The sequence below is a fragment of the Manduca sexta genome, chromosome 10 (assembly GCF_014839805.1).
Source record: "Manduca sexta isolate Smith_Timp_Sample1 chromosome 10, JHU_Msex_v1.0, whole genome shotgun sequence".
Taxonomy (NCBI): Eukaryota; Metazoa; Arthropoda; class Insecta; order Lepidoptera; family Sphingidae; genus Manduca; species Manduca sexta.
The window spans coordinates 12530012-12544850 of NC_051124.1; the positions used below are offsets into that span (position 1 = coordinate 12530012).

At 37.8% G+C, this 14839-nt stretch overlaps 1 protein-coding gene across 5 annotated transcripts in view; it reads left to right on the forward strand.

Annotated features, from left to right (window-relative positions):
* Positions 1-14839, forward strand: part of LOC115452261 (Ig-like and fibronectin type-III domain-containing protein 1) — a 171467-nt gene that overhangs the window by 152545 nt on the left and 4083 nt on the right. For 4 of the 5 annotated variants that reach the window (XM_037437328.1, XM_037437330.1, XM_037437327.1 and 1 more), the window contains 19 exons: positions 522-747; positions 1017-1189; positions 1426-1762; positions 2011-2164; positions 3538-3704; positions 4009-4222; positions 4389-4514; positions 4665-4845; positions 5230-5364; positions 5674-5855; positions 6385-6520; positions 6686-6815; positions 7106-7307; positions 8179-8284; positions 9690-9830; positions 10423-10601; positions 10922-11089; positions 12840-12963; positions 14096-14297. In XM_037437328.1, the coding sequence (XP_037293225.1) occupies positions 522-747; positions 1017-1189; positions 1426-1762; positions 2011-2164; positions 3538-3704; positions 4009-4222; positions 4389-4514; positions 4665-4845; positions 5230-5364; positions 5674-5855; positions 6385-6520; positions 6686-6815; positions 7106-7307; positions 8179-8284; positions 9690-9830; positions 10423-10601; positions 10922-11089; positions 12840-12963; positions 14096-14297 (3283 nt within the window). The remainder of the gene's footprint in view (positions 1-521; positions 748-1016; positions 1190-1425; positions 1763-2010; positions 2165-3537; positions 3705-4008; positions 4223-4388; positions 4515-4664; positions 4846-5229; positions 5365-5673; positions 5856-6384; positions 6521-6685; positions 6816-7105; positions 7308-8178; positions 8285-9689; positions 9831-10422; positions 10602-10921; positions 11090-12839; positions 12964-14095; positions 14298-14839) is intronic. The other variant, XM_037437331.1, reaches the window with a different exon arrangement.

Sequence of the window (14839 nt, forward strand, 5' to 3'; positions counted from 1 at the left end):
AGGTCAACTAGTAAATGATGAATCGGGAACTCCTTAAGCACTGTTGTTAACACGCCTAATCGCATTAAAACCACAATGTGATTTTCCAGTAAATTATAACTTGATTGCACGATTATTGTATTCATATTTTTTTTTTACTACCACCCGCATATTAATGACACGACTTTCACTTTGATCGCGATCGATGTGCACGCTAGTCATAAGCAAAAATAATCCCGGCTGTAAGCTCCTGTGGGATTTTTATTTCGGGGAGGATGAAACAATCCCATGATAGTAAATAAAATGTAGTCTGTAGATACTGCGTAGGGACGTAATCTGGACTCAGGGGGATAGACCCGTAATTAAAGTTGTCTTATGAGCTATATCGATACCGGAAGAGGATTCGCCAGAACTACCAACAATTTGTATCGTGTTTTTCACCCAGAATTATTTATTTGCACACTTGTATATATAATTACTCTCCTATCGCATATTCAGTATCACCAATCAATACCCTGGACTGCACAATACATTTCTTGCAGTGATATCCCGAGGCCTGACTCCACCAGACAGCCAGAACGAAACAGACACGTACTCTGCGAACACGCCTACGCTATCCTCAGTGGCTATGGCCCACAATTATACTGACTGCTGCGTCTCCGCTAATGTCAGCAAGTCCTGCCTCGGATTTTGCAGCATTCAGACCATACTGGAAGGAACTGGCCAGGATCCCGAAACATGCCAGCCTGACTTCCCGGCTATTGTCAAGTAAGTATTTAAAAATATTTGAATTTACATTGGATTAACCCGTTTTATATGGACCTTAAGCTTCCGACTTCGATTCTCAGGGTGAGGTATTTAAAATTTGTGTTAGTTTGTCCATACGGAAAATAGACCTAAGTTTCTCAGTTTTGGCATTTGTTTCTGATGTATCCATAAGGTGTGCAATAATTTCGACTCTGCTTATCCCTTCAAAGGCATTAATGGGAATATGTTAGACTTTATCAACTCCATTATAAGATCCACATTTCTCCCAGATGCATGGCAGACGGTCGCAACCACGTCCCCTGCTGCATCCAAGAGCGCGTCCCGGATATATGCCAAGACGTCTGCCGGGGTGAGTTCACGCCAGTCACCGACAACATCAAGACCCACTACTCCTGCGCCACATACATGGAGAAGACATTGGCTTGCATCGTTGAAGGCATTGGTGAGTGGCATTACAATAAATAAAGCACATAGTATTTTTAATATGGATTTCTTATTCCATTGTAATAAAATTCATTTACATATGTCTTAAACTTGCAAGCGCTTTGAAAAGTTAAAAGATGTAAGTAAAAAAAAAATAACTGCAATATTTTTGTAATCCCTACGCTTTCCATTAAAAACAGTGTAAGAACTACAATAACACCTCGAAAATATTTATGAAAACTACTTTTATACCAGAACTGCTGCCAAGTCCACCAGAAGACGTCGAAGTGGAGCCTCTAAATGAAAAGCAACTAAACGTATCCTGGATCCCACCAGTCGAAAACACTGATACAGTGACAGAGTACATCGTCAATGTCACCACATTGAGGTCTTTTGACGCACACTTAATAGACCCTTCAGAGAGCTCGATAAAGAACAATAATTCTGTGAGAATGACACAGTCGTTGACGTTCAAAGTGCCAGCGAACAAGACGTTCTTCGTGCTAAATGATCTACTGCCGTTCACGATGTATGAGATCACTGTTACGTCATACAACATTCATGGGTCTAGTTTACCAAGCTATGCTATTCGGTAAGTTATTCATTATTATTGCGGTAGTTTTTTGAAACCATCTATTTTTTTTTGTCATTTACATCTAATAATTTATTCATCAATCCACGTATGTCGCGTATTCATAGTCTCCAAAGACGAATGCATACCCAAAATCTAAACTACTATATCAACGCTAATTTGAATAATTTACTCCATTAAAAAAGTACTTCTTAGGTACAACTTTCTATTTTAAAGTAACGCATAAATTCCTTTTCAATCAATACTAGGTCCCTTACATTAACACCAGGGAAGATGAAGACAACGGAAGTGGCAGCAGCCCCTAAACTGCCTGATGTGAAGAAATGCTGCGCGTCAGGCGGCGTGACTCACTACGGATGCATGAACAAACTGTGCGACCCGACCAAGACCTTTGAGATTGGCGTAAGTGTTCCTTTCTGTTGAGATGATGGTGATCTGGAAAGTATTGTAGTTAGTAAAAGTCACGGTATGGGGAAAGCATTGTATGTTCTTAATGTAGATCGGAAAATCACATGCGTATATCAACTGTTACAAACGTCCTTTGTAAAGTAACACACAAGTATTATATCGAGGTTAGAAGGAACTTTGAAGGAATTTCTCTCACGAAACCCTAGACTGTAAAGTAATATTTACTAAACACAAACATTTATTGGCCAGTATCGGCCCCGCTGCCTTTATCTTCAAAGCCGTTTTTGTCGAATATCGAGAGTATTCAGTATTTTACCATTCTAATTTTCAGTCATGATTTTAAAAATGTTCGTCTATAAAATTTCTTTGTTTAAGTCGAATTCCCTTTGTCAATTTATAGTAGAATCTTCCAAAATACGAAATTTTCCTTCGAGGTCATCTCCATGCAAAGATGCTAAAAAACCAACCACATTTTTACAATTAGGAAGCTCTTGTAATTGTCCGAACTAAATTAAATGTTAGTTAAAATAAAATGAATTTACTAATTGATTACTTTTTAAAATGTGTTCAAAAACTATCTTTATCCCGAACGCATTCAATATTTTAGCTTAAAATTTCATAAAATGTAGTATCGTGCAATAAAAAACTAAACATAACGAAGCCTGAAAGCGCCATGTCCGAAACTGATCAACCATTTTAAATGAACACCAATTGGTATCATCTATTCCAAATGATAGCATTCATTTGCAATTGAAAATGTAGTTTTTATTCCTGTTGTTTTCTACACAAATTTTACCCGATTTTTAGAATGATAGAATATTTTTAACGTTGGGTACGGCCAGGAGCAAATGAGTCATCTGATATAAGAATTAATTACCATCTATGAATATCGATAATGCTAAAGATTGTTATTAACTTGATCTGTCACTAAGAATTTAATTATACTCAAACGAACACACCAATAATATATCTCTTAATACTTGGATGACGATCACTTGTCATAAGATGATACTGATTTGCTTCCTCTTCTCAAAAAACTATATATTTAAATAAAGATTGGTCCATAACTGAGGCACTGGCACGCACAATAAATGTCAATAACATAGTTTTTTTCCGAAATCATTCCATTCGTACAAATATTCCATTTTTTATCATTCAATTACCATCAGCACCATTGGCAATAAAATATCCAAATGGAAAAATATTCAGGCTAGTTTTCAATTCACTTTATATGTTAACTTGTCAATTTGCATGTAGTCTGATCACTATGTACATTTGATCACCGAATACTTCATCACTTACTGATCATTAGCACGAGCATTTGTGACTAACGCACCATCACCCACGGAGCCCGTTTTAACCCTCAGCTGCAGGTAACAGATCTGATGATTTGCGCGCCGTGGGCCGGCGTGACCTTCGGCTGCCTCGCCAACGGTATGGACCACACGCCTTGCTGCCGCTCGAGAGGGTTGCCGGAGTCCTGTCTCCCGCTGTGCAGTGGAAATATTACTACGATTGACTTTAATCACTTCAAGTAAGCTGTTTTTTAACTTTGTTGCAACCGTTGACGTTATATAAAGCTTGGTTTTAAAGATAATAATTGACTGTATCAATTCGGAGACCAATTTGATTATAATAGACAATGTGTCTATACAATACCGTAAAATTTCTACCACATGATTTTTGAAGCTGCTACATGTTTTACCTTTCGAACTGGTATCCAACTAAAAGTCACGTAAAGTTTAGTCAAATTGAAACCATACCCGAAAATTGTCGTTAGGAAAGATACTAGGTACCAATTATCCAAAGGATTTCCTTAACAATGCTTGTATACCCAGGTGTCTCCGCTTCATGAGCTCGTACACCAACTGCCTCCTCCAAGGCTATGGAGTGCTTCCCGGAGCTCCCTCCCGTCTCTATCTCACCAATATTGACACAGACTACGCTGTAGTGCACTGGTCCCCACCAGCCGCCCTGGCTGACACCGTCCAGTTCTACAACCTTCATTATCGGACTCTGCAGACTGGAGATGAATACAGAGCGTTAGAGAAGGTAAGGAACTCGGATTTTGTTGTACTGCTTTGGATATGAAACGAAAACAAAAAATCTTTGTCATGTAATAATTTTGGATCTACTGTTATTTAGCAATAAACGGTAGTAATAATATAAATTGCCATCAGTGTTTTTTAAGTATTTTATAAATATATTTTTTTACTAGGTGCATTCGCCATACATCTTGGAAGATTTAGAATCTAACACGGATTACGAGATTTACGTAGAGGCAGTCAATGAACACGGAGTTGGAGATCCTTCACCAAGACTCATATTTAGAACGCAAAGTCAAGTATGTTTACAGTTGTTCTTTTATTTACTAAAACAATTCTAATGAATACAAAAAAGATTAAGGTCTCTATTGCTATATTGCTTTAACAACTTTAAGAAATTGTTAAGGCAATATGGGAAATAATTAATATACATATATTTTTAATATTAGGTGATAGAAGAAGAAGAAGAGATATCGAACGCGTACAACGTGACAGCGTGTTGTGAACGAGTGCAGTTAGCTGGCGTGTGCATGCCACTCTGCTCTTATGATGCCAAGATGTCGGATCTAAGGATGCTGGCTCCTCTTTGTGCGCAGGACTTCCATAAACTACTGAGGTGTGGGGCTGGAGGTAAGAAACATATCCTAAGCTATAATATAAAGTGATAAATATTTTTGAATAGAAATAAGTTACGTATGAATTTTTATTTCAGCCTTTGGATAAAAAAAACGTTCTAAAATAAATAATTCATCAAATCCGAAGAATTCACCAGCATCAACTCAACTTTGCACACATCTTACTTTAATGCTAAATTCTATTTTTGGTTCATTATCAATTTTAGCACCTTCGACTGCTTTTTTATCGTTCATGATCTGTATACTTTCTAGTTTCACCATCTGAAGAATTAAAGCTACATCAAATATCCAGTTGCCACTTCTCACACCTGGACAACACAGATCGTAGCTAGCAACTCGTCCATTCTCTGCCGCTCTTTCTCATTGTCTTCCCCTCCAGGTCGCAATCATGAGACGTGCTGCGCTCGTCGTGGAGTGCCTGCTAACTGCCGGGGCGTTTGCACCGGGGCCTACTCCGGCGGCGTCAACACCTGCGTACCTTATATTGGCAATATCGTGCAATGCTTTGAAGAAGGTAAGTTGCTGATAGCCTGATTAACAACGTCTAAAATATATATTTGAAATTCGAATGATAGCATGAAATCAATTGCCACTTTTCTCTATATATTATTCTCAGCTAGCATAACAATTGTTACAACTATAAAAAATATTAATTTCAATAATCATTAAAACAGCCGTTTTGTTTTGATAACTGCACTGAGTTTTCCTGTTTGATTCACTAAACCTATAATTACAATCCTCCTTCTCCAATTGTTTTTCACCAGCCACAAATACACTCCCTCAAAATTTCATTATTGTATAAGTATAACCTTCTTCCCACCAGACACAGGCATTCTCCCCGGTCCTCCCCGGGAGCTCCATGCGCTGGTATCCTCAGAGAAGCTGTATCTGGATTGGGCGCCACCACAGGAGGGCGCTAACGCCACCTCCTTCACTGTCTACTGGCAAAAAGTCGATAATAACACACAACCCTACAGCTACAACACCATGCAGGCTAACTATAACGTAAGTGTTTATTGTAGGTTTTCATTTATGTCATGAAATGATTTGGCAATCTAGTGTTTATATTCATTTTCTTACAGCGTATTTTGCAGTCTTCTAATAACTGTTATTCGCCAGTTAAGCTATTAGCTCCTTGCTCCTTTGATTTGGAGTTGAAAGCGTGACTTGTATTTGGTCGTCTTAAGTATGTGGCGGTTCATCGCCACTTGAAGTTCGCCGCTAGTCGAACTACGCATACACGCGTCACGTGACGCGTACTGGTTCGACTTCACACTCCATTCGTCAATGCGCGCACTGACTCGTGCGCTGTGACGTTCGCTCTGACATTTGCTGTGACGTCGGCCATGAGTTGTCCACGGACTTCAGCGCAATCTAGAGTGTGAAGTCGAACCAGTACGCGTCATGTGACGCGTGCATGCGTAGTTCGACTAGCGGTGAACTTCAAGTGGCGATGAACCGCCACAAGTATATCTGATGTCTAGAATTTACTAAGTCATAAAGCACTTAACTTTAGCTTTACTTATGTATGCAGCAAGTAAACGTGACGGACACGATGACCACCATCGACCAGCTCGAGCCCAATAGCACTTACCACGTGTTCGTGGTGGCCATCAATCAGCACGGCGCCTCGCTACCATCCAGTATGCTGTTATTCAACGTGACTGAAGGTAAAGGTTCTTTACTTTTGAATATAAGCTAAACACCTTGTGAAGGTGCAAGTGAAGCTTTTTCTAGTTTTCCATCTCTCAGCGCTTATTCATCACTTTCTTGTCCACATAATATTAAGTTTTCTCTACTACGACATTGTAGTAAAAAGTGTATAACATTTTTAGACGAGAAAGAAGTAGCGGGAATCCCCTCCCACCCGCACTCGCTGTCCGTCTCATCCCACTCGGCCACGTGGCTCACACTGACGTGGCAGCCGCCGCAATTCTCACATCCTGATGAGAAGATCTCGTACACGTAAGTATACACACAGTTTAAAACATGAATTAAAATGTCTAAATTGTGAAAATTTAAGGACCTAAAGTCGGCCTTCAATATTCGTTTCATTGGCAATAAAAAAAAATACGCCATAGTATAGACTATAATGGCTCAAGAGAAGAATACAAATCTTGTTTCAAAGAAGAAAAAAAATTGTACTTAGAAAATCTTTAAAATACAAACCAAAGTTTATGCTGTCTAGTGCCTACGAAAATGTAATGGCAATATCACAATTTTACGTCAGTACATATTTTCGCATGAACTTTTAGGTTATTCTACAAATCGCCATCACAACTGGGCCAGAACAACATAACCACAATCACGACAACAGTGCCAGGTTATACCCTGGAGAAACTGTCTCCCAACACGCAGTATGTGATTTGGGTGAAGGCCCACACTGCCGCCGGCGACTCATTACCCTCGGAGACCTTGCTGGCTTGGACTGACCCGGCCTACCCTGCGTATGTCGAGGTAAGACTTTGACTGTTAATCTGGAAATTTGTACTTTCATTCACGGTTTAATTCCGACGAAGACTGGCATGTTCTCTCTCTGGATAGAAATTAAAAGCTCGTTTAATCATAAATTTGCTTATTTTGGCAAACAAAAACTTCGTGCACGATTTTGCGGTTAGAAAAAAATTGTTTCAACAAAAACAAGATTTGTCCCGGCAGTTATAGTATATACTTAATATTGAAGTTTTTACTTCTAGTAGGTATATTTGAAAAATTTAACTTCTACTCGACTGTGCTCAATTAAAGCCACATTAACATTACCGCTCAGATTCAAAAGAAAAAGATTTCATATAAACATAAAACGAAAATAATTGCAAAATACTCGTTGATGATAAAAGATTTTCTTTTGTAAACAAATTTCAAATTACGTCATTTTACCGTGCTATTTGTCAAATACAAAGAGTAAAGAATTGATTAATAGAACGGAAGGTTGGTGGAAAATAATTGTTATGTCATTTCTTAAGTTGATTTTGAGCAATTTGATCGACAATTTACGCGTTACTTATTCCCGTATGGGTGTTCAGCGTCGCGCAGACGCTGTCAACTTTTTGGTGTAAACTCTGTACTAAATGTTAATTCAAACCAATTTATTTTGTTTGGCTATAATACCTACTAAATGTTGTTGAATTGGGTAAAACAACTGTCGGAACCTTCATAGTAGTAAACCATTTTATAAGGTGTTTAAATATTTTATCTCTTATAAAAAATCAATTTTTAAAATTTCACTGCTTTTTGAAAATGAAGCGCATGAAAATTCAGCCTCTATTGGGATGTCTTAGCGTAGTTTTTGAGACACCTATACATTTTTTTTAAATATGTGATTTTGTAGCCACCGACTGTGAATCCCGTGAACCTGGTGGTGGAAGGCTCCAGCATGACCATCCTCTGCATCGCTATGGGAACACCAACACCCACCATATCACTATATATTTCTGGTAAGTTATTCTTCTTTAATATTTATATTTTTCAAGGGCATTTGCCACCAATTAGTAGAAGGCGCGCGCATATACAATATCCAACTATTAATAATGACACTGCATAGATCAAAGAGAATTATAATATATGCTCAGTACCCCTAGCACTGATCCTCCGTAAAACGAAATGTCAACATTGATAAGAACTATTGGACGCCCAACTAATCAATAAATGATAAGAGTCTAGACTTAAGCCTATATATTTGAGCCTTATATTTGAGCCTCGGATCAGTTCATCATTGTTTTCATGGCAGTATTATCCATTCCTTTTGTCCAATCCGGATCAATGGATTCTACCTCATTAGACGAATTTATTTGGAGCTTTCATTGGATTTGGATAAAGTTGAGTAATACAATTTATTTTGTTTGATAAATTCTTTTATTTAATTGTATTGAACTTTCTATAGGTATTTGTTAGTCACTTTCCAATTACTTAAAGTATAAGTAAATATAAAGGAAAATATTATTTTTGATGCTTGTGAACCATGATAGAAAAACGACCGATAATTATATAATATATTGTGGCGGGACGGCATACACTAGAGGGCCGGCAGCGACTAGACACATAAAGCAGCAAACCGGACTCTGTGGCGTACCTCGGAAAAGGCCGATGTCCAGCAGCGGACTGCAACGGATGGATGATGATAAAGAATATTATACTAAATAATAACCTTCGTACAAGAGAACGAGAATTAAGGGATCCGTTTAAAATATTTCCTTAAAGTTCAACGTAGCAGTTTTAATCTCAGCGGTAATTACGTCATTGGAGTTTCATAGCAGTTTAAAATAAGGATTGATAAAAATGTTATGTGGAAGTTACACGATTCCCAATGATATGCTTTGATATTTACGAATGTAATCTTTATATGCTGTTTTATGAATTCTAGCTTTTTGTAAAACGTACAAATTGCCCTCACTGCACCTGATTGTAAATAGAGTGGGGTCCAATAGAATGTCGCTCGACGAGAGATGATTACTCTTAAGCAGTCGACACAATTATTTCGGCCTGTTGGAACCGGATATACATAGGGTGATCCCGGAATGCGACACACTTTCACGGGCCACTATGACGGGTTTTGACACCATGTGTACGGTGGTTGCTATTCGGGCGGATATTAAATATATCCTACCACCAGCAAACCTTTTGATGTTTTAAACACTTTAAATAAAGAAAACAATTATTTCTTAAACAACAGCAACTTCTATATCATATAATTACATAAAAACATATGATAACGAAAATCTTTTACTTCACCTACATATGTTCCTATGATTAAAAACATAATTAATTACACAAAAATAGATGATAAAAACAAAACTATTACTTTACCTATATTCCTATGATTAAAAACATAATTTCCTACAGGTCGTCTAGTCCGCCAAGAAGTCACCCGCCACATGGTAACAGTGATCCATAATGTCACCCGGGACATGGACCAGATCTCCTGCTACGCTGACAACGGGTATGGCACACCAATGCAGGCTTCGAGAAAGATCAATATTTCACGTAAGTCGTTATATTAATTCAATTTATAGAAACTTTTCTAGAATGTGCTATAAATCATGACACGTCTAAGCCGTTTTCATAAACGAGCCCGATCTCAATCTTTAATCCGATTCCGAGAATGAACCAGTCAAAATAAATCACTTGTAAGCATGTCAAAAAGAACTTTGTTCTGATTAGTCAATTTTTAAGATAGTTCGAAAAAAGCGGTTGGGTTGGATTATTGAAAATGGCGGTATGTTGTTCTATTGTGGTTTTTCGAGAGATTGACTCGTGATTCAGGCGTTGGTCGCCCAGTCTCAGTTAGTTGTCAGTTTGTTTTGCGACATTTTAGGATGGTAGAACAATCTTTTCATTCCACATATCCATGTCTATAATACATTGTGATATAAGTCATGTGTTCTATCGAATTATTTATTTTTATACGATACGTTGCACTACGCTTTTAGGAACTAAAATACCATTTACAGTATTGTTTACTATTACGGAACTAAAATACCATTTACAGTATTGTTTACTATTATTATAGAGATTACAATAACACTCTTTCGTGGGTTCAAATTTTCAACACACCAAAAAAATATTTTGTATACAGATGTCCCCACAATCCAAGCATCTGGTATAACAATGGCGGCAGCAGGAGACTCCGTCATCTTAGAATGCAGAGTCGAAGCTCTCCCTAAACCCACCATTGCGTTCTGGAGAGACCCCAACGGCAGAACTCCGGTTATCGACGGACCTAATTATACTATACAGCTGCAGGCGGATCCCGAGGTCAGTATATTTTTAATGCATGACAAGGAAACCGGTATAGTTTACAGTATTCTTTCATCTACCCTTATTCACTTCAATTCAGGGTCGTTGTAACAAATTGTCAAGCACAAGACAAAAATTTAGTTTAGTTTCTATGACTTGCCGCCTGCCTAATGTGCCTATAGTTTGCACTATGAAATTTAACATGGTACATAGTTTTTTACCTGGAGATAGCAAAATAACTTCTACCCGAGCTGATGATATAGTTTGGCTTCTAAATAGTCTATTGACAAGAGACAAGATATATAATAGATTAATAACATTTAACTCATTTCACACAGGAACCAACCAAATACACAATGCGACTTATAATAAGAAAGATAACGGAGGCGGATGAAGGGGATTACTTCTGTCACGCGGAAAACGCCTTCGGGAAGACGTTGAGGCCGGTGTCGGTGAGACTGCGCCCCACCAATCCACACCATAATGTCACTGAGTGCTGTACACAAGTAAGTGTTAATTGTTCAATATCTTCCTTATTCTAAAAGGATTACATCCAGTTTGTGATACAAGAATGTCCACAACGCAAACATCACTAAAGTAAGTCATAAGAGTTGCCACAATAAATACTGTCATTATTTTGACTATGTTCTATATTGAGGGGCTCCTTCTTTTGCACTTAATGCGTAGTAGGCTGGGTAGTAAAAGCAACAGTACTAACTATAGCAACAGTAATTTTTACTGCTACTGTCAATGAAGATACTAACCATTTTGGCCCACGTGAGTTCTGTATGGATTAGCCTCTTTTTTCTGTTTATTAGATTTAATAGTTCGCCATATTTGTGTAGGATAATTACGCCTTGCAATCGACATAACTATGCTGGTCTCTTTGAAACCGGTACTATAGTATATCTGGCCCCACTCAACTTACCATCACGCGCAGTGGGGTGACTTTACTTTGGTCCTATAAATAAAAAATATAATAAGAAAGTTTATTGGAGAATCACCATCACAAAATCTAATCTCGATACTAATTAGAACAATGCTAAGATGAGACAATCGGCAATAGAACTTGTTAAAACTCCATCAGTTCGACAACACAGCTGGCCAACAAGCAACTAGCGACTTGTCTGAGTTTGCGTTTGTATAATTCAAACATTGCTGGAGTAACGGACCGCCGCGCCATGCCGCACGGGACACTGCCCCGCAGTTTGCAGTTTGAATTTAGCCTAGAAGATCTAGGTGGGAATTCAGTGTGATAAAATAGATTCCCCGGGGTTTGGTGCAAGGTATGATAATAAGTTGATAGGGGTTGTCTGTTGTTGTCGCGTAAATTTATTTGTGGCTTATAATATGTGGTATATCTAATTATTTTTTATGAGAGTCTGCGTGGATATTCTAGGATTTCAAATCAAAAAATTACTCATAAATTATTATAACTTCTAATGCATGATGCTAAGACCATTTTCACCTTCCTTATCTTATACTTAAAGGCGATTACAGATCACAATAAAACCAAACGAACTAAAATAAAATAAACTGATATGTCACCGTTTCGCATACCTTCTTAAACTATTGAACTATTCGTGAAAACGATCAGTAGTTATTTGTAGTAATAAAAGTTACACTTATTAAGTAATTGTATACGTTGGTTGTTACGATTCCACGTGGAATCCTTTACCATACAGAATAGAATCTGACACAAAGTTATTTCAGGCGCCGCGCCGTCCCCGAACTGTAATCTGTTCTCATTGTTATGATCGCTGATCGATAATTGTATTTCAGTATTAAATTATAGCTTCGAATTCATTGAATTCTAAGATAACATGTTACGGATTTTTATAACAAAAACAAGAACTGTTGTAGAGTTTGACATTTGAGAATATGGTTTTTGAAATGAATAATTGTTGAACTCGTGTTTACGCAGCTCATATAGTTTGCTTTGTCACGGAAGAGCCATAATATGATCGCCATTCTGAACACCATAATTACGTACTGAACACTAAATAACATAATTTCGTACTCTTAAGACACAGTCTGAAGAATGCCTCAGTGGCGTAGTTGTACTGCCTAGTATAGCAGGGAATCTGGAATTTCTGCCCGATATGGCGATAGACTCGCCCCCTATCACCTCAGAACAGAACACACTTGGCGAAAGTGGGTGCCCTGGTTGCGCCTCTGCATACCCCTTCGGAGATAAATGCGTGATGTATGTTTGTTTTGTTTTAATACCAAGTCATAAGGTTCTTTCTCTGTCAGATGAACGTGTCATCAGCGTGTATCGACGCCTGCAGCTTCCACCTTGACATGGACAACATTATGGATCGGCCGGAATGCATGAACGACTTCGACAAACTCATGAAGTGCGCTGCTGATGGATCTGGTAATAATCTAACACATGCATAATAATAATATCAGCCCTGTATTATATACTGTCGCACTGTTGAGTACAAGCCTCCTCTATTACTGAGGGATTAGGCCTTAGTCCACCACGCTGGCCTAGTGCCGATTGGTAGACTTCATATACCCTCAAAATTCCTATAGAGAACTTCTCAGGTATACTGGTTTCCTCGCGATGTTTTCCTTCACTGCTAAGGCAAGCGATAACTCACAAAGAATACACACATAATCTTAACAAAAGTCAGAGGTGCGTGCCTTTGATATTTGAACCTGCGGGCATTCATCTCGGCAGTCCGTTCCCCACCCAACTAGACTATCACCGCTTAAATACTTTTACACACGTGTATACTTTTATTTAAAAATATTAAAACAAAATTTATTCATCACGTAGGCGAACAAAGTTGCACGTATGATACGTCAAAATACACAGATTTTAAATGGCAAACAATTTAGGACGGACTCCAGACAGAATGACTTTTGACGGACTGTCAAAAGTCATTCCTCACGAGTACGTTAGATCGCCTTATATGGTAATGAAACATTTTTGTTGAAGGTTATACACTGTTTAATGTCTTTGTTGAAGGTACTCAAAGACACTCAAATAAAATTGAAAATTGATTGAAACTATAAAGATAAGTTTCTGATATACGATACAGTATAAAAACAAATTCTCTAGACATACAAACAAATCAGAATTTGAAGAAACGGGTATTGTACGATATCCAATTTTACATGTTGTTTGTTGTTTACTGGTTGGTTGTTTTACATGTTATTACTATGAAGAATAGAATAGCCAACTGTAAACGATTTGATACACAATCAATCTTGAATGATTTCAATTAGTGACGATGAAAGTTTCAATTTTGATATCTCAGGCTTTAAAAGTATCCTGAATCTTATATCTCTGGTAATATTTTAATCCAAAGGCGCTCATTGATCGACATCAAATCAGGCTATCCCATAGTTATCATTAAGTCTAATATAATCTAGTGATTATTTATTTCCATTCCAGAATAAAATATAAATAGAGATTGTACCTTTAGTATCAAGATAAAAAGGTATTATTTTAACAAATGATTTATGATAATAAATTTACTAAGAATTGAATTTTGTAGACCACCGAAGCTGTTGTGCGTCTTGGGGAGTGCCCCGCACATGCCTGGAGCTCTGCAGAGGAGGGTCCGTGTCGAAATCCTGCGCTCTTCAGCACGCACGACGAGCCCTGGCCTGCTTCAGGGACTCGGGAGCCAAGCTTCCAGGACCTCCCAGGAATTTGAAGGCACATGTCGCTCCTACGCCCAACTCTGTTCTTTTGAGGTAAGCTTAACATTCTATTCCCTTTACATTTTTAGTTTCTAGCATAAGAATATTGTACAGTGAGTATGTTACTTTATGATGTGAATGAAGAAATGAATTCTTTATCGAACAAAAAAAAAATTTTTTAGTATATACTAACGCATATGACTTGAGTCATACAACCACGATATGGAGAGTTAGTCCAGATAAATGGTCATGCTTAACCAAATAGTCCATTGAAATGTTACATTTTTAGGCCTTACCTTGCGTTTTTTAGAAGACGCAATTTTATTTTTTTGAAGTGTAGGGGAGGTCAATGTAAAGCTAAAACCAAGTTTGTGGGGTCGCCACCCTTGTCCCACGGCCGCCATCTTGAAAATAGGGGTTGAAATGGTTTTCACGATGTATCTCTTAAACTATTTATCTGGCAAAAAAAAATTATAAACATTTTTTGTTGCAAATTAAATTCTCTACAACTTTGGCCCAGTAACTATTTGTCGTAGAACTATAAATAAAAAAGTTATAAGCGAAAATGTTAAGAAATTCAATGTAAAGCAATGTCC